Here is a 25,486-nt window from a genome sequence, read left to right on the forward strand (position 1 = left end):
CGACATGCTCGGTCCTGGACAGCGCGCACCGCCACGGCGCACATCTGGGCGGTCCCGGGGTTCTTCACCCGCCGCCCCTCCCCCTTCTCCAAACTTTCTCTCAACTTCCCGACCTGCTCCACTCGGTGCCCCTCTCCGCTTACCTCATGAATTATTCAGTAGCGTGAGCTCCAATCAGCGCGCCCGGGGCTCCCTCGCGGAGCCCCCGCGTTGGGAGAGCCGCCCCCGCCCCCCGCGCGCCCCTCCCTCCCGGGCCCGGCGCCGCCCGGCCCAGTTCCAGCGCAGCTCAGCCCCTGCCCGGCCCGGCCCGCCCGGCTCCGCGCCGCAGTCTCCCTCCCTCCCGCTCCGTCCCCGCTCGGGCTCCCACCATCCCCGCCCGCGAGCAGAGCACTCGGCCCGGCGGCGCGAGCAGAGCCACTCCAGGGAGGGGGGGAGACCGCGAGCGGCCGGCTCAGCCCCCGCCACCCGGGGCGGGACCCCGAGGCCCCGGAGGGACCCCAACTCCAGCCACGTCTTGCTGCGCGCCCGCCCGGCGCGGCCACTGCCAGCACGCTCCGGGCCCGCCGCCCGCGCGCGCGGCACAGACGCGGGGCCACACTTGGCGCCGCCGCCCGGTGCCCCGCACGCTCGCATGGGCCCGCGCTGAGGGCCCCGACGGGGAGTCCCGCGCGGAGTATCGGCGTCCACCCGCCCAGGGAGAGTCAGACCTGGGGGGGCGAGGGCCCCCCAAACTCAGTTCGGATCCTACCCGAGTGAGGCGGCGCCATGGAGCTCCGGGCGCTGCTCTGCTGGGCTTCGTTGGCCGCAGCTTTGGAAGGTGAGTTTCCTTGGGGGGGGCGCACCCCGTCACTCCTGGGACCTCCCCCCCCACATCTGGGCCTCGGAGTGGAGGGGCCGGCCTCTGACTACCCCTACCCGGGCACTGCAATCCCAAACACTTCGGACCGATAGTGCTGGAACGGGAGGGGGGCGGGGAAGAGGCGCCCGACGGGTAGTGGAGTTTTCTTTTGTTTGGGAAAGAGATGGAGTCTGGCTACGACCTGGGACATTCCCCTGCCCGGGCTCCCCGAACTCTCACTGCTGATTACATACGCCCCTGGCTGCCTTTCCTTTCCTCCCTACCCCACTATTCAAAACTATCTGCAAAGTTTCTGTCCCAGTCCCACCTCCCGCCGTACACGAGGGAAGGTTTCTGGAGAAGCAACAGCAGACAAGGCACAACTTTTCGTGCTAGGCCCTAAAACGACCCCCACCGCCAATTCCTTAGCGATCACACCTTGATCCTCCAATTCCACACTCCTACAACAGGATGGCCTCCTTTGCATTCACACAGCAAACCCCCAAACCGCTCTCCCGCCCACTGCTCCTGCCCCTGCTATAGGGTGGCTCCTTGGTTTCTACAGGCTGCACCCCATCCCTTTAAATGCGGTCTAGACCCCGGCCCCAGGTGAGTCCCGGGCTTCCCTTGAGACCTAGGAGCGGGTAGAAACTGACCTACACAGCCCCCAGGTAGAAACTGACCTACACAGCCCCCACATCGCCCTAACTAACCCAGTCTATCTCCCACCTCCTGGTCTCTCCAAGCATTTCTTTGGCCATGGATCGCTGTCCCTCCTGGTCCCCTAAAGGGGGAGCCAAGAGCCCTAGAAACTCTCCTGTGTCCCTAATGTCCTTTCAGTGAGCTGCCAACATCCCCCTTTCTCTGTCTGGTATGAAAGTGGTTATGGGGGGGTAGGCTATGGGGGATTCCCGAAGGGAAGGATTCAGCGGCGTTAGAAAAACCCTCTCCCCCTGGCTGGGCAGGACTGCCCTGGGCTGGGGATCAAAGGCTAGGTGTGGGGTTGGGAGTGAGGGGAGGCTTGCTCAGCTCAGAGAAAGGAGAAGGGGGAACAAAAACCATGAAGGAAGGGAAGAGGAAGGCCAAAGGGGTGGAAAAACCACGAGGACGAGGTGTGGTGAGAAGGAAAGACGCAAAGAGGAAATGGTGATTGTGACACCTATTACCTGAGTGTTTCCAAGGATCAGGCCTGTGCTGAGCGCCTTACAAATGTTAATTTCACCCACCTAGCAACGATAAGGGTGGTGCTATTATTGCCCCCATTTTTCAGATGAGGAGGCTGGGGCTTAGTTAAGGTTAAGTAGTTTATCCAAGGCCCTGTGCCGCGAAGAACAGCGAGAAGTGGAGGCCGAAAGCGAAGGAGAGATAGTGACTGTCAGAAAGAGAAATGGAGGTGGACAGAGAGTGGAGGAGAGATAGGTGAGAGACATGCGAACTGACAGATCAAAGCGTGGCTGCAGCCGAGCTGGGACGCAGAAAGGGAGCCTGCGCTCGCTCTGGGCTGCGGACAGCCCGAGGCAGAGACAGTGTGTAAATTGGAGACAGGAAAACACTATCCCGGCTGGAACAATGGAGGGTGGAGACGGCAGCCTCTATCCACCCCCTTCCCAGAACCCGGGCATCCTGTCCCCAGTGAGCAGGGCTGTCTCTTGCCACCCATGGGGACCTTGCGCCTCTCACCTCAGGCTGGCTGGCTTCCTATCTGACCCCTGGCTGGAGGACATCATTTGGTCCCCAGGAAGAGGCTGCCTCACCCACCCTCTTTCCCTTCTCTCCTGCAGCTCCCATGGGGTGGGAGCCAGGTGTTCTGGCTCCCCCTCCACCCTTCCCAGCGCCCGATGCCCCCCACATTGCCGGCCCCCGAGGGGATTCCTGTACCCTCCCTCCTCCACTCTCCACTGCCAGGGGCTGTGCAGTTTTTCCTAATCCCCCCTCTTCCTCCAGTGCCTGTCCCCTCCCCCGATGATCCGAGCCAAGCCAGGTGTGTTCACCCCTCCCATTCATACCGCCCCCCAGAATCTCCTCCCCTCTGCCTTCCCGTAACCAAATCCAGATGTGAGGCCTCGGCGGGAGCCTGGGAACCCTAGCATCCCGACCTCCAGTGCTTCCTGATCAGGGCACTCGTGGGGAGGGAGGTACTGGGATGGGGGCCAGGGCTATGCCCCAGGCACGGAGCGCTCCCTTCAAGGAGGGAAGGACGGGGTGTTTGGTCTGAAAGCAGGGAGGGGTCTTGGACAGGGAATGAAATTGTGGGGTAGAGAGGCCGATTCTGGGACTTAGGGGAGGAAACATGGAGGCTGAGACAAGAGGTTCCCCTCCCACACCAGCAGCCTCTGCTCGTGGGGGTCAGGACCAGGGCGCGGCTCTCATTTTAACCCTTTCTGAGCTGCCGCCCCTTCTCCCCGTCCATTTTGATCTCCCTCCCTCCATCGAGGCCTAGATCTGGGGTATCCCAAGGGAGCCCCATGCCTACCAGATGTTGGGGGTGGGGTTGGCACTTAGCAGAAGAGGCCAGAAATCAGGTGGGTGCAGAGGGCAGGGCTTGCTCCCCTCTTGGCCCCCCAACTCCTCTAGCTCAGAGCTAGGAGGATCCACCTGCCTCGGTTCCCAGGGATCTGGTCTTCCTGACCTCCCTCCCCCACCCCAGGCACTGACTCTGTCTCTCTGTCTGTCTCAGAGACCCTGCTGAACACAAAATTGGAAACTGCGGATCTGAAGTGGGTGACGTTCCCTCAGGTGGACGGGCAGGTGAGAGCTGCACCCAGGAGCTGGAGCTCTGGAGGGAAACTGAGGGAGGAGAGGGCGCCTGTGCCGCCTGCTTTCTGCGTGCCACTCCTCTCCCCTGTCCCCCCAGATGACAGCAGCCCCAGCAGTGTCGTCTGAGCCCTTCTCAGAGGCACCCTCCTCGCAGTACCAGCAGCCCCCCTTTCTCAGTCCCTGTCACTTTATAGGATTCACCCCATGCAGCCCTCTCCCTGGCGGCTCCCCAGCCCCCTTGCTGACCTCCTTCTCTGCACAGTGGGAGGAACTGAGCGGCCTGGATGAGGAACAGCACAGCGTGCGCACCTACGAGGTGTGTGACGTGCAGCGTGCCCCGGGCCAGGCCCACTGGCTTCGCACAGGTTGGGTCCCACGGCGGGGCGCCGTCCACGTGTACGCCACGCTGCGCTTCACCATGCTCGAGTGCCTGTCCCTGCCTCGGGCTGGGCGCTCCTGCAAGGAGACCTTCACCGTCTTCTACTATGAGAGCGATGCAGACACGGCCACGGCCCTCACACCAGCCTGGATGGAGAACCCCTACATCAAGGTACCTGGGTGCCCCCAGGGCTCAGCCACAGCCAAGGTGGGATTCCAGCCAGCAGGCCCGTGGCCTGGAGGGCAGCCGATGTAGTTGTGAGGCCTCTGGCCCGCGCGCTGGGGGCTGGAAGCAGGAGGCTTAGGTCTGGGGAGGGAAGGGGGTGATCTTCTGGGCGGAGCAGCAGAATATACGGGAGCTGCCTGGCCCGGCCCCCAGGGAGGCCCAGGGGTCAGGCTTCTCCTCCAGTCACCTCAACCACCCTACCCCACTGTGCTCCAGCCACACTGAGTTTCTCCCATTCCCTGACTGCACCTGGCTGGTTTCCAGCTCGAGACTTTGCAGCGGTGATGTCTCCACCTGGGGGCCTCTCTGCCTCTCACACCCCTAGTTGTCTTCCAAGTTCCAGCTCCGAGATCTTGCCTGTGCCACCTTGGCTGACTCTCTCCTCCCTACAATCCTGCATACCTCTGTCCACCTGCCTGTCTCGGCACTCATTTTACTTTATTTATTTTTCTTTTATATCTATATTTTTAAAACGGGGTCTTCTACGTTACCCAGGCTGGTCTCTAACTCCTGGGCTCAAGAGATTTCTCCCACCTCGGCCTCCTAAAGTGCTGGGATTACAGGCGTGAGGCACTACGCCCGGCCTCATGGTACTTTATAACTTCCCCAGGATTCATTCATCGCTGTCTCCTTGACTCTGAGGTCAAGGCCTGGCATGGCGTCAGTGTCAGTAAATGTTTGTAGAACGAGTGAATAAAAAGGGGGAGAGGTGCAGGCCAGAGGCCGGGCATATCGCAGGAGCTTTGCAAGGCTGAATGGACAGTGTGGGGGCCTGCAGAAAGTGTGCCCTGGGGAAGGTGGAGGGAAGATTCTGGAACGGGAACCAAGGAGGTCCGGGAGGGTGAGCTGGGAAGAACACAGCAGTCCGCTGGGTCCTCAGGGAGTGGGGACAGCAGCGGTGTGCCTCCCCCCGGCCGGCAGGTGGACACGGTGGCCGCGGAGCATCTCACCCGGAAGCGCCCTGGGGCCGAGGCCACCGGGAAGGTGAATGTCAAGACGCTGCGTCTGGGACCGCTCAGCAAGGCCGGCTTCTACCTGGCCTTCCAGGACCAGGGTGCCTGCATGGCCCTGCTATCCCTGCACCTCTTCTACAAAAAGTGCGCCCAGCTGACTGTGAACCTGACCCGCTTCCCGGAGACTGTGCCTCGGGAGCTGGTCGTGCCCGTAGCCGGTAGCTGCGTGGTGGATGCCGTCCCCGCCCCTGGCCCTAGCCCCAGCCTCTACTGCCGTGAGGATGGCCAGTGGGCCGAACAGCCGGTCACGGGCTGCAGCTGTGCTCCGGGGTTCGAGGCAGCTGAGGGGAACACCAAGTGCCGAGGTGAGAGCTGGAGCTTCCCCTGCGACTGCTGCTCATTCGGGGGAGAGTCCTGAACTCCACTCAGGACCCACTTCTTAAGTTTCCATTTTGTATTGTTAGATGTTGAAATGGAGGCTTGCTCTGTCACCCAGGCTGGAGTGCAGTGGCACAATCTCTGCTCAACTGCAACCTTTGCCTCCCGGGTCCCTGTTCAAGCAGTTCTCCTGCCTCAGCCTCGTGAGTAGCTGGGACTACAGGCACACGCCACCACGCCCGGCTAATTTTTGTATTTTAGTAGAGACGGAGTTTCGCCATGTTGGCCAGGCTGGTCTCAAACTCCTGACCTGAAGTGATTTGCCCGCCTCGGCCTCCCAAAGTGCTGGGATTACAGGCATGCGTCACCACACCCAGCTGGAAAAAGAAAAAGACTTTATTTTCACCTGAAATTCATTAATTTCCACTTGAAATTCCACCTGCAGTTGTAGCAGGACCTGACACTTGGGCCTCATGGAAATCACAGGTATTGCCTGGCACAGTGGTTCATGCCCATAGTGCCAGCACTTTGAGATGCCAAGGTGGGAGGATCACTTGAGCCCAGGAGTTCGAGATCAGCCTGGGCGACAGAGCAAGACCCCATCTCTAAAAAAAAATTTTTTTTTTTTTTTTCAAGACAGAGTCTTGCTCTGTCGCCCAGGCAGGAGTGCAGTGGTGCGATCTCGGCTCACTACAAGCTCCGCCTCCCAAGTTAACACCATTCTCCTGCCTCAGCCTCCCGAGTAGCTGGGGCTACAGGCCCCGCCACCACACCCAGCTAATTTTTTGTATTTTTAGTAGAGATGGAGTTTCACCGTGATAGCCAGGATGGTCTCGATCTCCTGACCTCATGATCTGCCCGCCTTGGCCTCCCAAAGTGCTGGGATTACAGGTGTGAGCCACCACACCCGGATTACAAAAAATTTTTTAGATAATTATCTGGGCGACCTGCCTGACCAACATGGAGAAACCCTGTCTCTACTAAAAATACAAAATTAGCCGGACATGGTGGCGCATGCCTGTAATCCCAGCTACTTGGGAGGCTGAGGCAGGAGAATCACTTGAACCCGGGAAGCAGAGGTTGCGGTAAGCCGAGATCATGCCACTGCACTCCAGTCTGGGAGTGCACTCCAACAAGAAGGAGTTTCGCTCTTTTTGCCCAGGCTGGATCTCAGCCTGGCAGTGGTGGGATCTCAGCTCACCACAACCTCCACCTCCCGGGTTCAGGCGATTCACCTGCCTCAGCCTCCCAAGGAGTAGCTGGAATTATAGGCATGCATCATCACACCCGGCTACTTTTGTATTTTTAGTAGAGACGGGTTTCCACCATGTTGGCCAGGCTGGTCTTGAACTCAAGTGATCTGCCCTCCTTGGCCTCCTTCTCAGGAAAAAAAAAAAAAAAAATCACAGGTATTTACAGGCCATTCCAAGTGCCAAAAGATTGTTTTTGCTCATGGTGACTTCAGTATTACAGAGGTTAGGAGACTTGCTGCTATATCTTAAGAAAGAAGCACAGATGTTGCTGTAGCCCAAACTTTTTTCCTCATGTTTCATTGCATTTCAGCTTAATTGATTTCCTTGGTATTCCTATGTATTTTGTGGTGTGCTTTTAAAATCATAAGTTGGAGTAGAGGTCTTTCTGTGGGCTTCACCAGACTGCCGAGATCAGGGTCAAAACAGGTGAGGACCCCTTCTCTGGAGAGAGTCTCCTTTCTCCTCTAAGAGGAGAGGTTTTGAGATCTTTTGTCCATTTTCCCACCTTAGCACTTCATCAGCCTTAAAAGAAGCTGGAATTTTTTTTTTTTTTTTGGAGATGGGATCTCGATATGTTGCCCAGGCTGGTCTTGAGCCCCTTGGCTCAAGCGATCCTCCAGCCTCAGCCTCCCAAAGTGCTGGGATTCGAGGCATGAGCCACCGAGCCCACCGTGCAGATGGATGTTTTTGTGCATGCTTTTGATGAATGCTTTCTCTCTCTCAGCCTGTGCCCAGGGCACCTTCAAGCCCCTGTCAGGAGAAGGGTCCTGCCAGCCATGCCCAGCCAATAGCCATTCTAACACCATGGGATCAGCCGTCTGCCAGTGCCGCGTCGGGTACTTCCGGGCACGCACAGACCCCCGGGGTGCACCCTGCACCAGTAAGTGACCAGCACCCAGGTGCAGTTCACTGGGGAGGGGTCACAGACCTCTGAGATGGACCCTGACATGGCCCCCATCCTCCCTGGGCTTCTTCCCTTTGTCCCTGGCATGCTTGTCCCTAGCCCGGAGGAACATGTGGAGCCCACTGTCTCCAAGGCAAGAGTCCAGCATGGCTGCTGGTGCCTCCATTGCCCTCTCCCCACCACCGCAGAGCAGGTCGGCCTCTGCCTGACTCCCTGGTCTCCTGCAGCTCCTCCTTCGGCTCCGCGGAGCGTGGTTTCCCGCCTGAACGGCTCCTCCCTGCACCTGGAATGGAGTGCCCCCCTGGAGTCTGGTGGCCGAGAGGACCTCACCTACGCCCTCCGCTGCCGGGAGTGCCGACCCGGAGGCTCCTGTGCGCCCTGCGGGGGAGACCTGACTTTTGACCCCGGCCCCCGGGACCTGGTGGAGCCCTGGGTGGTGGTTCGAGGGCTACGTCCTGACTTCACCTATACCTTTGAGGTCACTGCATTGAACGGGGTATCCTCCTTAGCCACGGGGCCCATCCCATTTGAGCCTGTCAATGTCACCACCGACCGAGAGGGTGAGACTTGGGGGCTGGGGCGGCTGGTCTGGCGGGAGAGATGTCACTGAGGGCCTGAAGGGGAGAGGCAGGGGCTGTGAAGTTGGGTACCCCGGAAGTGTGAGGGGCCAAGGCTTTGGGGGCAAGAGGCAGAAAGAGGGCAATGGCTGGGCGCAGTGGCTCACTCCTGTAATCCCAGCACTTTCAGAGGCTGAGACAGGCGGATCACTTGAGCCCTGGAGTTCAAGACCAGCCTGGGTAACATAGGAAGATCTTGTCTCTACAAAAAATAAAAATATTAGCCGGGCGAGGCGGTGCGTGCCTGTGGTCCCAGCTACTCAAGAGGCTGAGGCAGGAGGATCGCTTGAGCCCAGGAGTCGGAGGCTGCAGTGAGCTATGATCGCACCGCTGCAGGCCAGCCTGGGTGACAGAGCAGTGTGAGATCCTCTCTCAAAATAAATGAATAAGAAAGAGAGGGTGAGGAGCTCGTAAAGCTGGGCTGGAGAGTTAAGTACAGGAAGGCCCCCAGTGGGACTGGGGCCAGAGAGAATCAGAAGGAATTCTCAAAACAGCCAGGGGGAAATTGAGACAAGTGTAGCCAGCAGAGGAAGTGTTGGAAAAGTTAAGGGACATGGCCAGGCTGATCACAAGGTCAGGAGTTCAAGACTAGCCTGGCCAACATGTGGTGAAACCCCATGTCTACTAAAAATAAAAAAATTAGCCAGGCATGGTGGTGGGCACCTGTAATCCACTTGGGAAGCAACCAGAAGAATTGCTTGAACCCAGGAGGCGGAGGTTGCAGTAAGCTGAGACTGCGCCACTGCACTCCAGCCTGGGTGATAGAGCAAGACTCCGTCTCAAAAAAAAAATTTTTTTTTAAGTTAAGGGAAAGAGCTACCATGCACAAGGGTTCCCTGTGTCTCTGCCTCTCACAGTACCTCCTGCAGTGTCCGACATCCGGGTGACGCGGTCCTCACCCAGCAGCTTGAGCCTGGCCTGGGCTGTTCCCCGGGCACCCAGTGGGGCTGTGCTGGACTACGAGGTCAAATACCATGAGAAGGTGAGGCCATCCCCCAGCCCTGGGGTGGGTGGGCAATGGGTTGTGCTCTCCTGGCTGGGACACCTGGGTTGCAGGCACCTGGCAGGCATTTGAATTCCAGCTCTGCCATGGATTCCCTGGGCAGCCTTGGGTAAGCCCCTTGGCCTGTCTGAGCCTCAGACTCTTCATCTATAAAATACTTACTGTAATAGTTACCAGCGGCTGGACACAGCGGCTCAGGTTGGGTGCGGTGGCTCAAACGCCTGTAATACCGAGCACTTTGGGAGGCTGAGGCGGGCAGAATGCTTGAGCCTAGGAGTTTGAGACCAGCCTGGGCAACGTGGTGAAACTTTATCTCTATAAAAAAACTTAAAATGGGCCGGGCGCGGTGGCTTACGCCTGTAATCCCAGCACTTTGGGAGGCCGAGGCGGGCGGATCACAAGGTCAGGAGTATGAGACTATCCTGGCTAACACGGTGAAACCCCATCTCTACTAAAGATACAAAAAATTAGCCGGGCGCAGTGGCAGGCGCCTGTAATCCCAGCTACAAGAGGGAGGCTGAGGCAGGAGAATGGCGTGAACCCAGGAGGCGGAGCTTGCAGTGAGCCGAGATAGCGCCACTGCAGTCCGGCCTGGGCGAAAGAGCAAGACTCCGTCTCAAAAAAAGAAAAAAAACAAACACAAAAAATACTTAAAATGAAAAAAATTAGACTGGGCACAGTGGCTCATGCCTGTAATCCCTGCACTTTGGGAGGCCGAGGTGGGTAGAACGCCTGGGGTGAAGAGTTGGAGACCAGCCTGGCCAACAAGGTGAAATCCCCGTCTCTACTACAAATACCAAAATCAGCTGAGTGTGTTGGCAGGCGCCTGTAATCCCAGCTACTCAGGAGGCTGAGACAGGAGAATCACTGGAACCCAAGTGATTCTCGACTTGAGGTCGAGGCTGCAGTGAGTCGTGTTTGCACCATTGCATTCCAGCCTGAGAAAGTGAGACCTTGTCTTAAAAAAAAGGAATGATATTATGAATACAGCACATGGCTTGCATACGTAAATTCTCCCAAAGGCCTCACCAGTTGCAAGGCAGGCTAGTGATGGGAGTGGAGGGCGAGGGAAGGAGGCAGGAAGAGCAACAGGAACTTGGGTTCCCGGGTGACGGCCACCCCACTACCTCTCCCGGACAGGGCGCCGAGGGTCCCAGCAGCGTGCGGTTCCTGAAGACGTCAGAAAACCGGGCAGAGCTGCGGGGGCTGAAGCGGGGAGCCAGCTACCTGGTGCAGGTACGGGCGCGCTCTGAGGCCGGCTACGGGCCCTTCGGCCAGGAACATCACAGCCAGACGCAACTGGATGGTGAGCCTGGGGAAGGGGGTGAGGGTGGGGGTTGGAAAGACCCCCAAAGTTCCTGGGAAGACCCCAGGTCCCCAAAGTCCCATCATCTTTTTTTTTTTTTTGAGATGGAGTCTTGCTCTGTCCCTCAGGCTGGAGTGCAGTGGCGCCATCTCCGCTCACTGCAACCTCCGCCTCCCGGATTCAAGCCATTCTCCTGCCTCAGCCTCCCGAGTAGCTGGGATTACAGGCGCCTGCCACTGCGCCTGGCCGATTTTTTGTATTTTTAGTAGAGACGGGATTTCACCATGTTGGCCAGGCTGGTCTCGAACTCCTGACCTTGTGATTCGCCCACCTCGGCCTCCCGAAGTGCTGGGATTACAGGCATGAGCCACTGCACCCGGCCAAAGTCCTATCTTCATGTCCTTCTTCCTGTGGATCACATGGCATGCCCTAGAGAGGAGAGAACGTAAGATGTCGAAACCAAAACCAACAGCTGAGTTTTGTGAAGTCTGGCCTGCTTCACTCTGTACCCCCAGGCTGGAGCGCAGTTGCTCAATCAAAGCTCACTGCACAGCCAGGCACAGTGGCTCACCCTGTAACCCCAGCACTTTGGGAGGCTGAAGCAGGAGGATCACTTGAGGTCAGGAGTTCGAGACCAGTCTGGCCAGCATGGTGAAACCGCGTTTCTACTAAAAATATAGAAGTTAGCTGAGCGTGGTGGTGCACACCTGTAATCCCAGCTACTCGGGAGGCTGAGGCAGGAGAATCGCTTGAACCTGGGAGGTGGAGGTTGCAGTGAGCTGAGATTGTGCCAGTGCACTCCAGCCTGGGCAACAGAGCAAGACTCTGTCTCAAAAAAAAAGGCTCACCGCAGGCTTGACTTTTAGCAACAACCTGACCCCTGAGCTCCCCATTCCCCATCCAACAAAATGGGAATATCATGAAGCTTCCTACAGGGCTTTGAGGATTGGAGGTAACAGGTTATTTTTAATATGCTAGGCCAGTGGCTTTCTTTTTTCTTCAACATTTTTTTTTTTTGAGACGAAGTCTTGCTCTGTTGCCCAGGCTGGAGTGCGGTGGCGTGATCTCGGCTCACCGCAAGCTCCACCTCCTGGTCTCGATCTGCTGACCTCCTGATCCACCCGCCTCGGCTTCCCGAAATGCTGGGACTGCTGGCGAGCCACCACGCCCGGCCTAACTTTTTCTTTTTTTTAAGAGACACGGTCTTTTTTATCACCCAGGCTGGAGTGAGGTGGCACCATCATAGCTCATTGCAGCCTACAACTCCCGAGCTCAACCAATCCTTCCACCTTAGCCTCCCAAGTAGCTGGGACTATAGGCATGTGCCACCGTGCTCAACTAAATTTTTTTTTATGTTTTGTTGAGACAGTTTCCCTATGTTGCCCAGGCTGGTCTCAAATTCCTGACCTCAAGCAATCCTCCCGCATCGGCCTCCCAAAGTGCTGGGATTACAGGCATGAGCCGCCACACCCAGCATTGGACCAGTGGCTTTCTAAACCTTGTAATTTTCTGTAATAGCTTTACTGAAATACAGTTCCCCTGCCATACAATTTCCCTGTTCAAAGTGTACAATCGATGACTTTTGATACATTCACAGAATTGTGCAGTCACCACCACAAGTAATTTTGGGACATTTTCAGCACCCTCAAAAGAGACCCTATAGCCCTTAGCCATCACCCCCCACCCAGATCTTTCTGTTGCCTTAGTCCCTGGCAAGCACTAACCCACTTTCTGTCTTGAAATCTTCCAATGTGGTCTTTTGTGACTGTTCACCGAGCAGAATGTTTTCAAGGTTTATGTATGTTGTAGTATATATCCGTGAGTTTTTTTGGTTGTGGTTTGTTTTTTGTTTGTTTTGGAAACAGGGTCTCGCTCTGTCACCCAGGCTGGAGTGCAGTGGCACAATCACAGCTCACTGCAGCCTCAACCTCCCAGGCTCAAGTGATCCTCCCACCTCAGCCTCCCAAGCAGCTGGGACTGCAGGCATGAGCCACCATGCCCGGCTAATTTTTTTTGGTATTTTTTGTAAAGACAGGGTTTCACCATGTTTCCCAGGCTGGTCTTGAACTCCTGAGCTCAGGCAATCCGCCCACCTCAGCCTCCCAAAGTGCTGTGATTACAGGCATGAGCCACTGGACCTGGCCTGTTTTTTGTTTTTGTTTTGGACACACGATTTTGCTTTGTCACCCAGGCTGGAATGTGATGGTCTGATCATAGTGCATTGCAGCCTCAAACTCCTGGGCTCAAGCGATCTTCCCACCTCAGCCTCCTGAGTAGCTGGGACCACACGTGCTCACCACCATGCTTTGCTAATTATTATTATTTTTTGATAGAGACGGGGTCTTGCTATGTTTCCCAGGCTGGTCTTGAACACCTGGCCTCACACAATCCTCCCACCTCAGCATCTCAAAGTGCTGGGATTACAGGCGTGAGCCACTGCTCCTGGCCAATATTTCATTTCTTTTTATGGAGACGTAATAATCAGTTGTATGGAAATAGCTGATTTTGTTTTTTATTGTATCTTTTGGTGAACATTTCAATTGTATCCACTTTTTGGATAAAAACCTGAAAATGTTTCACCTTTAGAACGTTTCATTGAATGGAGATTTTTTTGTGGACTCTGGTATTTATACTAGAACCAAATCAAAACCACTCTGGCAGCTGGGCATGCCCAGGCTGGTTTGAGACCAGCCTGTCCAACCTGGTGAAAGCCCATCTCTACTAAAAATACACAGATTAGCCGAGCATGGTGGTACACACCTGTAATCCCAGCTACTCAGGAGGCTGAGGCAGGAGAATTGCAGAACCCGGGAGGCAGAGATTGCAGTGAGCTGAGATTGCGCCACTGCACTCCAGCCTGGGCGACAGAGTGAGACTGCATCTCAAAAAAACAAACACAAAATTACTCTGGCAGTAAGAAAAGATTTCGAAACTTCCTCCCTTGCCCTGAGGGACTTCAGAGGAGCCTGCTGGCCCCTGGGGGACAGTTTGAAACCCACTGTTTGTTCCCTGACCTTGCCTGCTTGTGTCCTCTCCCTCCACCTGTCCCCTGTACTGGGGACTTGTTCTCAGGAGATCACAGTTCATTGCTCAAAGCTGGGGCTGGGGCCTCCTACAGGACCATCAGTTTCTCCTGATCAGCAGCCTTTCCTTCCGCAGAGAGCGAGGGCTGGCGGGAGCAGCTGGCCCTGATTGCGGGCACGGCAGTCGTGGGTGTGGTCCTGGTCCTGGTGGTCATTGTGGTCGCGGTTCTCTGCCTCAGGTAAGGGCTCTGACACCCAGAGGCCCCTGGAAGCCCTCAGTTGATGGCCACCTGCCTGGGTGCTACAGGACAAGCCTTTCTGGCTGCCCCCAGCCTCTTTTTACTTGAAATCTTCTCCAATCCCTGCTCCTTCCTTCGGTGTGTGTGCCTCATAAAGATGTGTGACTCAGTTTACCTTTTGTTCCTTTCCCATTGGCTACAGGAAGCAGAGCAATGGGAGAGAAGCAGAATATTCGGACAAACACGGACAGTATCTCATCGGGCATGGTGGGTTGCCCTAATTTGATGGGAATAGGGGCTTGGGGCTGGATGCGGTGGCTCCTATCTATAATCCCAGCACTTTGGGAGGCAGAGGTGGGCAGATCACTTGAGGTCAGGAGTTCGAGACCAGCCTGGCCAACATGTTGAAACTCCATCTCTATAAAAAATACATCAGTCAGCCAGGCATGGTGGTGGGCACCTGTAATCCCAGCTACTCAGGAGGCTGAGGCAGGAGAATCACTTTAACCCGGGAGGCGGAGATTGCAGTGAGCCAAGATCGCGCCACTGCGCTCCAGGCCTGGGTGACAGAGCGAGACTCCATCTCAGGAAAAAAAAAAAAAACAAAAAACCACGGAGATAGGGGTTTGGGGCTAAGAGCTATGAGCCGAGCCTCCGAGTCCAGTGGGAGTTAATTCCCAGTTGACAGGGCCCTGCCTGATTTCTCAGGTACTAAGGTCTACATCGACCCCTTCACTTATGAAGACCCTAATGAGGCTGTGAGGGAATTTGCAAAAGAGATCGATGTCTCCTACGTCAAGATTGAAGAGGTGATTGGTGCAGGTGAGAGCCAAAGGCTGCCCGGGAACCTGGGAACGAAGCGGGGGTGGGCAGGGCCACACCGGGGCGGGAGAGCTGATGACCTCTGCGTCCTTGTTTGAAGGTGAGTTTGGCGAGGTGTGCCGGGGGCGGCTCAAGGCCCCAGGGAAGAAGGAGAGCTGTGTGGCAATCAAGACCCTGAAGGGTGGCTACACGGAGCGGCAGCGGCGTGAGTTTCTGAGCGAGGCCTCCATCATGGGCCAATTCGAGCATCCCAATATCATCCGCCTGGAGGGCGTGGTCACCAACAGCATGCCCGTCATGATTCTCACAGAGTTCATGGAGAACGGCGCCCTGGACTCCTTCCTGCGGGTGAGCACCCTCCCTGGCTTCTGCGGCCACCCGGAGTTCCCACTTACACCCAGAGGCCACTTGGGTTAAGAAGCCAGGACAGACAGTGGGTCCCAGGTCACCTCCTCCAGCCTTTTCCTCTTGGGCTAAGCCCTGGTCCTCTGCCTTTTTTTTTTTTTAAGACAGAGCCTTGCTCTGTTGCCCAGGCTGGAGTGCAGTGGCGCGATCTCGGCTCATTGCTGTCTCCACCTCCAGGGTTCAAGCGATTCTCCTGCCTCAGTCTCCCAAGTAGCTGGTACTATAGGCATGCACCACCATGCCGACTAATTTTTGTATTTTTAGTAGACACAGGGTTTCACCATGTAGGCCAGGTTGGTATCAAACTCCTGACCTCAAGTGATCTCCCCACCTCAGCGTCCCAAAGTGCTGGTATTACAGGTGTGAGGCACCACGCCTGGCCGGCCCTCTCTACCTTTAATTTTCCCTCTGGGAAAGGCTGGGCTCCTGGGACCTTCCTTTCCCACTGCCCCATACAGCTGAAGGTTGTCATTCCTTCTTTTTTTTTTTAATTTTGTTTTAATTGAATTTTTTTTTTTTGAGATGGAGTTTCACTCTTGTTGCCCAGGCTGGAGTGCAATGGCAAGATCTTGGCTCACCGCAACCTCCGCCTCCCAGGTTCAAGCGATTCTCTTGCCTTAGCCTCCCCAGTAGCTGGGATTATAGGCATGTGCCACCACGCTTGGCTAATTTTGTATTTTTAGTAGAGACGGGGGTTTCTCCGTGTTGGTCAGGCTGGTCTCGAACTCCCGACCTCGGGTGATCCGCCTGCCTCGGCCTCCCAAAGTGCTGGGATTACAGACGTGAGCCACCGCGCCCGGCCAATTTTTTTTTTTTTTTTTTTTTTTTTTAAGACAGGGTCTCACTCTGTCCTCTAGGCCGGAGTGCAGTGGTGCATTCATAGCTCACTGCAGCCTTGACCTCCTGGGCTCAGGTGATCCTCCCGCCCCAGCCTCCTGAGTAGCTGGAACTACACTCATGTACCACCATGCTCAGCAAATTTTAAAAATTTTTTGTAGAGACAGGATCTCGATAGGTTGCCCAGGCTGGTCTGAACTCCTGGCCTCAAGCGAGCCTCCCTCCTCAGCCTTCCACAGCACTGGGATTGCAGGCATGAGCCACTGTGCCTGGCCTGTCATTCCTTCTTTTGACAAATATTTATTGAGTGCTTTCTATGCACCGGTCATCCTCCCAGTCCCCAGGAATAAAGCTATGCACACGGCAAACTGGATTTCTCCTCCTGGGGAGCAGAGGGTCTAATGGGGCAAGGGGACTGAAAATTAGCAAGTAAATAGACAGGCTTTTTTAAAAAGTAAACAAATCATTTCAAATGTGAAAAAAAGCAAACGGGGTCCTTCATGCAGATGTGGCTAGAGAGGAAAGGGAACTGCTTACTTTATTTGGTCACTTTACCAGATTTTACTGACTTTTTTTTTTTATTATTAGGCCTTTTTTTTTTTTCTTGAGACGGAGTTTCCGTCTATCGCCCAGGCTGGAGTGCAGTGGTGCGTTCTTGGCTCACCGCAACGTCCACCTCCTGGGTTCAAGTGATTCTCCTGCCTCAGCCTCCTGAGTAGCTTGGAATTACAGGCATGCACCACCATACCCAGCTGATGTTTGTATTTTTAGTAGAGACAGGGTTTCATCATGTTGCCCAGGCTGGTCTTGAACTCCTGGGCTCAAGTGATCCACCCATCTCGGCCCCTCAAAGTGCTGGGATTACAGGCATGAGCCACCATGCCTGGCCTAGGCATCTTTTTAAAAAAATCAAAACATTTTTCTATGTAGCAAAATAACATTGCATTGAACAGAGTTATAGCGATTCCCTAGCGTCATTGAATACCCAGTTGATTTTCACGTTTCTCTAGTTGTTCTAAAGATGTCCTTCACTGCTGCTTTATTCCAACCAGGATCCAGTTCAAGACCGGGCTTTGTACCTGGTTATTATATATATTTTATTTATTTATTTATTTTAGAAACAAGGTCTTGCCCTGTCGCCCAGTTTAGAGTCCAGTGGTGCAATCATAGCTCACTGCAGCCTCCAAACTCCTTGGCTTAGGTGATCCTCCTGCCTCAGCCTCCTGGGTAGCTGGAACGACAGGTGCACACCACCACACCTGGCTAATTTTTAAATTTTTTACGGAGATGGGGGTCTCGCTATGTTGCCCAGGCTGGTCTCAAACTCCTGGACTCAAGCGATCCTCCCTCCTTAACCTCCCAAAGTGCTGGGATTACAGGCGTGAGCCACCACGCCTGCTGATTATTATATTTTCGAGCCTCTCTAAATCTTGAGCAGTTCCTCATGATGACACTGACACACTGAAGGGTTGGGTCCCTTGTCCGCCTGAATGTCTTGATTTCTGGATTTATGAAATTCTTCTTGTGGGATCATTTAGCTTGTCTCTCTGTATTTCCTGTAAGAGAAGCTCTATCTGATGTGGGGTTTTTTTGGTTTTGTTTGTTTGTTTTTTGAGATGGAGTCCTGCTGTCGCCCAGCCTGGAGTGCAGTGGCACAATCTCGGCTCACTGCAACCTCCGCCTCCTGGGTTCAAGAGATTCTTCTGCCTCAGCCTCCTAAGTAGCTGGGACTACAGGCGAGTGCCACCATGCCCAGCTAATTTTTGTATTTTTAGTAGAGACTGGGTTTCACCATATTGGCCAGGATGGTCTCGAACTTCTGACCTCGTGATCTGCCCACCACCTCGGCCTCCCAAAGTGCTGGGATTACAGGCATGAGCCACTATGCCCAGCTAATTTTTGTATTTTTAGTAGAGACAGGGTTTCGCCATGTTGGCCAGGCTGATCTGAAACCCCTGGCCTCAAGCCATCCACCCTCCTTGGCCTCCCAAAGTGCTGGGATTAAACGCGTGAGCCACCGTGCCTGGTCGAAGAGACAGAGAGGGTCTTAAAGGCGCAGTGACACACACCTGTAATCCCAGCACTTTGGGAAGCTGAGGCTGGTGGATCACTCGAGGCCAGGAGTTAGAGATCACCCTGGGCAACATGGTGAAACCCCGTCTCTACACAAAATACAAAAATGGGCAGAGCATGATGGCGCATATCTGTAGTCCCAGCTACTCGGGAGGCTGAGGCGGGAGGATCACTGAAGCCTGGGAGATCGAGGCTGTAGTGAGCCATCATTGCACTACTGCATTCCAGCCTGGGCGATCCCATCTCTTAAAAAGAGAGAGATGGGAAGGCCAGCACAGGTGAACCTGGTGAACAGAGGAGAGATGGTAGATCCTTCATTGGGCAGTGTGACGGGAACCCGCTGGAGGGCTTTGGCAGGAGAGTAGTTTAAGAGGATCCCAGCTGGGCACGGTGGCTCACACTTGTGATCCCAGTACTTGGGGAGGCCGAGGCAGGTGGATCACTTGAGGTCAGGAGTTCGAGACCAGCCTGGCCAACATGGTGAAACCCTGTCTGTACTAAAAATACAAAAACTAGCCAGGCATGGTGGTGCACCCCTGTAATCCCAGCTACTCAGGAGACTAAGACAGGAGAATCGCTTGAACTCAGGAGGCGGAGGTTGCAGTGAGCCATGATCATGCCACTTTACTCCAGCCTGGGCAGTAGAACGAGACTCCATCTCAAAAAAATAAATAAATAAAAAGACCTCTTTGCTGGGTGCTAGGGAGCAAGAGCAGGAGCTGGGAGAGGCCTGCAGCAGAAGCCTGTTGCCAGCATCCAGGCCGTGGGGTGAAGGGAAGGGTTTGGATTTGGGACATGTCTTGGAAGCATCACCAGCAGAACTTGCTGATGGATTGGAAGTGGCTGGTGAGGGAGAAAAGGGAGTCAAAGGAAACTCTGAGGTCTATACCCTGACCATCTGGCAAGTGGTGGTGTTGCCACAAACTGAGCGGGGAGTAGGGCAGGTGCAGGTCTGGAGGATGGATTCAAAATTCAGTTTTTGGACTCTATGTCCCTGGTTCTGTAGGGCTGCAGACGGTCTGCCAAATCTTAGCGGAACCCAGAATATGGGATTTGTTTACTGTCTGTGACTTGTTGGTTTCCCTGGTGAGAGCAAACTCTTTAAAGGTCAAGGTTGGGCTTCAGACCTTGGTTTTTGCACCGATCATTGGTCATACTGCAGTTCCTCACTGTTCTCTTGCAAATCCACACACAGCTAGTCCAAGAGAGCTGAACAACTTTGTGGTTGGATCAGCACCAATGTATCTCCACCTGTAGACGGGTTGCTCAGGTGACTCATGCCTGTAATCCCAGCACCTTGGGAGGCCAAGGTGGGAAGATCGCTTGAGGCCAGGAGTTGGAGACAAGCCTGGGAAACACAGTGAGACCCCATATCTACCAAAAAAAACCCTTTATTTTAATTAGCCAGGTGCAGTGGTGTGCACCTATAGTCCCAGCTACTAAGGAGGCTGAGGCAGAAGGATCATTTGAGCCCAGGAGTTTAAGGCTGCGGTGAACCATGATCGTGCCACTGCACTCCAACCTGGGGGAAAGAAAGAGACCTTGTCTCTAAAAAACTAAAAAACAGAAAAGCATTTGTTGAGTATTTCCTGGGTATAAAGCAGTGTACCAGGTTAAATGGAAGGAAAAGTTGAAATAATTTTTCAAATCATAATGCGATTGGGAGAGACTGAATGCTTACCATTGAAGCAGGAACCATTGTAAGCAATGTGTTGTGATGCTGTAGCAAGAGCTGAGAAAACTTGGGAAAAGAGAAAGGAGGAAGGCTCACCTGAGGGAGTTGGGGGGCTTGCCCTACAGGTGAGTTGTGAGGTGGGTCTGGAAGTGACAGTTACAGTTTAGGAAGTGGACGGGAGGCTGGGTGCGGTGACTCAACACCTGTAATCCCAGTGCTTTGGGAGACCCAGGCGGAAGGATCGCTTCAGGCCAGGAGTTAAAGACCAGCCTGGGCAACATAGTGGGAACCTATCTCTACTAAAAATTAAAAAATTATCCAGGCATAATGGCACATGCCTGTTGTTCCAGCTACTCAGGAGGCTTGCCTGAGCCCAGGAGGTTGAGGCTGCAGTGAGCTATGATGGCACCACTGCACTCCAGCCTGGGCGACAGAACAAGACCCTGTCTCTAAAAAACAAAGATGTGGATGGGATGGGGAACGGTGGGTGGGCTGTCCTCACCAAGCCCCCACCCTATCTGCTCTCCAGCTAAACGACGGACAGTTCACAGTCATCCAGCTCGTGGGCATGCTGCGGGGCATCGCCTCAGGCATGCGGTACCTTGCCGAGATGAGCTACGTCCACCGAGACCTGGCTGCTCGCAACATCCTAGTCAACAGCAACCTCGTCTGCAAAGTGTCTGACTTTGGCCTTTCCCGATTCCTGGAGGAGAACTCTTCTGATCCCACCTACACGAGCTCCCTGGTAATGCTGGGGGTAATACTGGGTGTGAGCTTCTTAGGGCCAGGTGGGCAGGGCAGGTTGGAAAGGTGGGAGGCTGAGGGTTTGGCAGCCCTGCTCCAGGGAGAGGATACAGGAGCAGGCTGTGGGTGGGGGGACAGTCAGCTCCAGGAAGCCGACTTCCAGATGTCTAGGAAAATAACAGTTGGATAACCTGGGCAACATAGCAAGACCCCATCTCTACAAAAAAATTAAAAGATTAGCCAGGCGCAGTGGCATGCACCTGTAGTCCCAGCTACTTGGGAGGCTGAGGCAGGAGGATTGCTTAAGCCCAGGAGTTGGAGGCTGCAGTGAGCTATGAATGTGCCACTGTACTGCAGACTGGGCGACAGAGCAAGACCCTGTCTCAAAAGAACAGTGGCCAGGTGTGGTGGCTCACGCCTGTAAATCCAGCACTTTGGGAGGCTGAGGCAGGAGGATCGCCTGAGGTCAGGAGTTAGAGACCAGCCTGGCCAACATGGGAAAACCCTGTCGCTACTAAAAATACAAAATTAGCTGAGGGTGGTGGTACACGCCTGTAATCCGAGCTACTCAGGAGGCTGAGGTAGGAGAACCAGTTGAACCCGGGAGGCGGAGTTTCAGTGAGCCAAGATCGCGCCACTGCACTCCAACCTGGGCAAACAGTTGGAGAGTAGGAGGCTTGGGGCCTGAGCTAGGGGAAAAAAGCAGAGGCAGGTGGGGGACTGGGGGGCAGTGTGCTGGGTCTGGTGAGTCCCTCAGTGAGTCCCCCAGCTCACCTTTTCTCCTTTTTCTGCAGGGAGGAAAGATTCCCATCCGATGGACTGCCCCGGAGGCCATTGCCTTCCGGAAGTTCACTTCCGCCAGTGATGCCTGGAGTTACGGGATTGTGATGTGGGAGGTGATGTCATTTGGGGAGAGGCCGTACTGGGACATGAGCAATCAGGACGTAAGTGTCCCGTGGTCCTACCAAGCTTTCCTCAAGTGTTCTCTCACCTGGGATTTGGGGTGAAGGGTGGGTTCCCAGAGAGTCATCACTGCTGGGTTCTTGAGACCATGGAGATGACAAAAAGGAGAATTGATCTTTGTATCAAAGAGTTGAGATACAGGGCCAGGCCTGGTGGCTCATGCCTGTAATCCCAGCACTTTGGGAGGCCAAGGTGGGCAGATCACCTAAGGTCAGGAGTTCAAGACCAGCCTGGCCAACATGGTGAAACCCCGTCTCTAAAAAAATACAAAAAATTAGCCAAGCATGATGGGCGGGTGCCTGTAATCCCAGCTACTCAGGAGGCTGAGACAGGATAATCGCTTGAACCCAGGAACAGAGGTTGCAGTGAGCTGAGATCACGCCATTGCTTTCCAGCCTGGGCAACTGAGCGAGACTCTGTCTTAATAAATAAATAAAAGAGTTGGGTACAGCATATTTGGGTCGCAGAAGGATGCAGAGATGGAGGGCAGGGTTGGGAGGTAACATGTCTGTATCATAGCCCAAGAGCTGCTGGGGCCTTCAGAGAGCTTCAACTCCGGCTAGGAGGATTCCTGGATCTGTTATTTTTTGGGGGGCTGTGGCTCCTATCCTACCATCTTCCAAGTCACCATTTCCTGGGCCTGTTAGCATCTTTGCTTTTCCTGGACAGCCTCACCCAGAGCTTCTTCCCCTCTTTCCAGGTGATCAATGCCATTGAACAGGACTACCGGCTGCCCCCGCCCCCAGACTGTCCCACCTCCCTCCACCAGCTCATGCTGGACTGTTGGCAGAAAGACCGGAATGCCCGGCCCCGCTTCCCCCAGGTGGTCAGCGCCCTGGACAAGATGATCCGGAACCCCGCCAGCCTCAAAATCGTGGCCCGGGAGAATGGCGGGTGAGGACTGCAGAGAATGGGCCCTCCTTCCCGCTCTCTGCCCCCACTCCTTGCCCAGAAGTGTCCATTCATTGGTGTTGGGTGGGAGGGCCTCTGTCCGCCTCTCCAAGGCTGGGCTCCACCTCCTCCCCCGGACCTGGGCCTGGTACTCAGCATTCCTCCCCATCCTTGCTCCCTAGGGCCTCCCACCCTCTCCTGGACCAGCGGCAGCCTCACTACTCAGCTTTTGGCTCTGTGGGCGAGTGGCTTCGGGCCATCAAAATGGGAAGATACGAAGAAAGTTTCGCAGCCGCTGGCTTTGGCTCCTTCGAGCTGGTCAGCCAGATCTCTGCCGAGTAAGCAGTGGCAGGAGCTGGAGTGGGGCGGGGAAAGCAGGGCAGCTGGAGTCAGGCCCACGGGGTCTGCAGGGGCTTTTGGGGTCAGCTTCGGGTGCCAATGCTGTCTTCTCGCACTGCGCTCATGCCATGCCTAGAAGGGCCCCAGAGGAGCAGTCGCAGCCCCATGGAGCTGAGGACCTAAGGACTCTTTGGGGCCAGCCTGCCCGCCTCACCTCCTCCTGCCATCACAGCCCTGGGCCATCGCACTTCCGCCTCTCACTTCTAGCTATCTTTGTGCATCTATCTGCATTCCAGGCCCGGCTCTCACGGTAACAATGTGTCAACTCGGGTTCTCTTTTTCCACCCATAAAAGGAGAAGATTGGGCTAGGTTTTGGAGATCCTCTTCAGCTTTTATGTGAAATGGTTTTATGATTCCTCGCCTCCCAAAGGCTGCGTATCCCCACTTGGCCTTTGTCTGCTACTCCCCCTTTCTGCCTTCCCATTCCTCTCCCAAGATCTCCTCTCACCCCAGGTTGAATAACAGAAATAGAAGGAATAGAAATCTGAAGGCCGGGCATGGTGGCTCATGCCTGTAATGCCAGCACTTTGGGAGGCCGAGGTGGGCAGATCACTTGAGGTTAGGAGTTCGAGACCATTGTGGACAACTTATGTCTACTAAAAATACAAAAATTAGCTGGGCATGGTGGTGCGTGCCTGTAATACCAGCTACTCAGGAGGCTGAGGCAGGAGAATCGCTTGAACCCGGGAGGTGGAGGTTGCAGTGAGCCGAGATTGCACCACTGCACTCCAGCCTGGATGACAGAGTGAAATTCCATCTCAAAAAAAAAAAAAAAAAAAAGAAATGTGAAGGCCAGGTGGTGGCTCACGCCTGTAATCTCAGCACTTTGGGAGGCTCAGGTGGACCGATTGCTTCAGCCCAGGAGTTTGAGAGCAGCCTGGCCAACATAGCAAAACCCCATCTCTACAAAACAAAAACAAAAAAATTAGCTGGGCATGGTGGTGCGTTCCTGTAGTCCCAGCTACTCAGGAGGCTAGAGCCAGAGGGTCTCAGGCCAGTCTGCCCCTGCCCCGCGGGGCCTGGGCACATCCCTCCCTAATTCTTCCCAGCCTCTCTCTGACCCAGGGGGCCTCCTCTCCCTTTTTTCCCCTTATCTCAGCCTCCAGCCATCAGCAACCTCCTCTTCCTCTCCACCCAGCTCTTCCTCTCCCACTTCGGCCTTTTCTTTCTCACACTCCATTTCCCTCTACGGCAATCTGTGCAGCCTCTTCCCCCAGTCTCATTTTGCGGGCTTTTCTCTCTTTTCTTTCCTTTCCTGGCACCCAAGCCAAAGGCCCCGCCTCTGGCCTCCAGCCCTACCCCCTTCTGCGGCTGCACAGAAGGATGGCTGCCCAGGTCTTAAAAAAACTGCCCGGGAACTGTTGACATCTGTTCTCCCTCCCCCGCTGGCTTTTCTGATTGGTTTACAATCCTGAGGCTAGGACCCTCTTAGGAGCCAAGCGAGGAGAGCGGCCACAGGGACCCTAGGGTCTCACCAAGCTCTCCTTTCCTTCTGCAGGGACCTGCTCCGAATCGGAGTCACTCTGGCGGGACACCAGAAGAAAATCTTGGCCAGTGTCCAGCACATGAAGTCCCAGGCCAAGCCGGGGACCCCGGGTGGAACAGGAGGACCGGCCCCGCAGTACTGACCTGCAGGAACTCCCCACCCCAGGGACACCGCCTCCCTATTTTCCGGGGCAGAGTGGGGACTCACAGAGGCCCCCAGCCCTGTGCCCCGCTGGATTGCACTTTGAGCCCGTGGGGTGAGGAGTTGGCAATTTGGAGAGACAGGATTTGGGGGTTCTGCCATAATAGGAGGGGAAAATCACCCCCCAGCCACCTCGGGGAACTCCAGACCAAGGGTGAGGGCGCCTTTCCCTCAGGACTGGGTGTGACCAGAGGAAAAGGAAGTGCCCATCATCTCCCGGCCTCCCCAGGTGCCGCCCCTCACCTTGATGGGTGCGTTCCCGCAGACCAAAGAGAGTGTGACTCCCTTGCCAGCTCCGGGGGGGGGCTGTCCCAGGGGGCAAGAAGGGGTGTCAGGGCCCAGTGACAAAATCATTGGGGTTTGTAGTCCCAACTTGCTGCTGTCACCACCAAACTCAATCATTTTTTTCCCTTGTAAATGCCCCTCCCCCAGCTGCTGCCTTCATATTGAAGGTTTTTGAGTTTTGTTTTTGGTCTTAATTTTTCTCCCCGTTCCCTTTTTGTTTTTTCGTTTTGTTTTTCTACCGTCGTTGTCATAACTTTGTGTTGGAGGGAACCTGTTTCACTATGGCTCCTTTGCCCAAGTTGAAACAGGGGCCCATCATGGTGTCTGTTTCCAGAACAGTGCCTTGGTCATCCCACATCCCCGGACCCCGCCTGGGACCCCCAAGCTGTGTCCTATGAAGGGATGTGGGGTGAGGTAGTGAAAAGGGCGGTAGTTGGTGGTGGAACCCAGAAACGGAAGCTGGTGCTTGGAGGGGTTCTTAAATTATATTTAAAAAAGTAACTTTTTGTATAAATAAAAGAAAATGGGACGTGTCCCAGCTCCAGGGGTGATGGGGGTGATGGACTAGATTTCTAAGGAGAGTGGGGCTGGGTAGGGAGGGCTTTGTGGCTGACCGAGAGGTATCAGAGGTCTGGAGGCTGCAGGGCTGTAGGGGCTGGAACTTGGTTATCAGCCCCAGGGTATGTTTGAGGTGGTGGGGTGGGGGCCGAGCGAGATGAATCATTCGCAGCTGCTTCTAACGTCTCCAGCTGGCTCTGCCAAGAGCCTGGGGCACCTCCGGGGTGGGGCTGTCCCCTCCCTCCCCTGTCCTGGTTCCTCAGTCCTGGCC

At 55.0% G+C, this 25,486-nt stretch overlaps 1 protein-coding gene across 3 annotated transcripts; it reads left to right on the top strand.

Moving 5' to 3' along the window:
- Positions 1 to 668: 668 nt before the first annotated feature.
- On the top strand, positions 669 to 25,205 carry EPHB4 (EPH receptor B4). Of its 3 annotated transcripts, none has more exons than XM_019031709.3 (17): positions 669 to 817; positions 3,516 to 3,586; positions 3,858 to 4,145; positions 5,121 to 5,517; positions 7,508 to 7,663; positions 7,915 to 8,247; positions 9,108 to 9,286; positions 10,448 to 10,613; positions 13,773 to 13,875; positions 14,078 to 14,142; positions 14,584 to 14,697; positions 14,798 to 15,045; positions 20,217 to 20,432; positions 21,226 to 21,375; positions 22,095 to 22,288; positions 22,468 to 22,623; positions 24,184 to 25,205. In XM_019031709.3, the coding sequence occupies exons 1-17, from the start codon at positions 766 to 768 to the stop codon at positions 24,311 to 24,313; spliced, it is 3,018 nt and encodes a 1,005-aa protein (XP_018887254.1). In that variant the 5' UTR covers positions 669 to 765; the 3' UTR covers positions 24,314 to 25,205. The 3 variants fall into 3 exon arrangements, with proteins under 3 accessions (XP_018887254.1, XP_004045973.1, XP_055248964.1); XM_004045925.5 differs by having other exon boundaries at positions 9,162 to 9,286; XM_055392989.2 differs by lacking the exons at positions 7,508 to 7,663; positions 7,915 to 8,247 and having other exon boundaries at positions 9,162 to 9,286.
- The last annotated feature ends 281 nt before the right edge of the window (positions 25,206 to 25,486 follow it).

Source organism: Gorilla gorilla, chromosome 6 (assembly GCF_029281585.2).
Source record: "Gorilla gorilla gorilla isolate KB3781 chromosome 6, NHGRI_mGorGor1-v2.1_pri, whole genome shotgun sequence".
Classification (NCBI taxonomy): Eukaryota; Metazoa; Chordata; class Mammalia; order Primates; family Hominidae; genus Gorilla; species Gorilla gorilla.

What these genes read in the sequence shown, in the direction of transcription:
- EPHB4 (XM_019031709.3), top strand. Translation starts at nt 766, where the DNA reads ATGGAGCTCCGGGCGCTGCTCTGCTGGGCTTCGTTGGCCGCAGCTTTG. An exon ending in TGGAGAACCCCTACATCAAG is followed by an intron (nt 4,146 to 5,120) that starts GTACCTGGGTGC and finishes CCCGGCCGGCAG; the next exon opens with GTGGACACGGTGGCCGCGGA. An exon ending in GGGGAACACCAAGTGCCGAG is followed by an intron (nt 5,518 to 7,507) that starts GTGAGAGCTGGA and finishes TCTCTCTCTCAG; the next exon opens with CCTGTGCCCAGGGCACCTTC.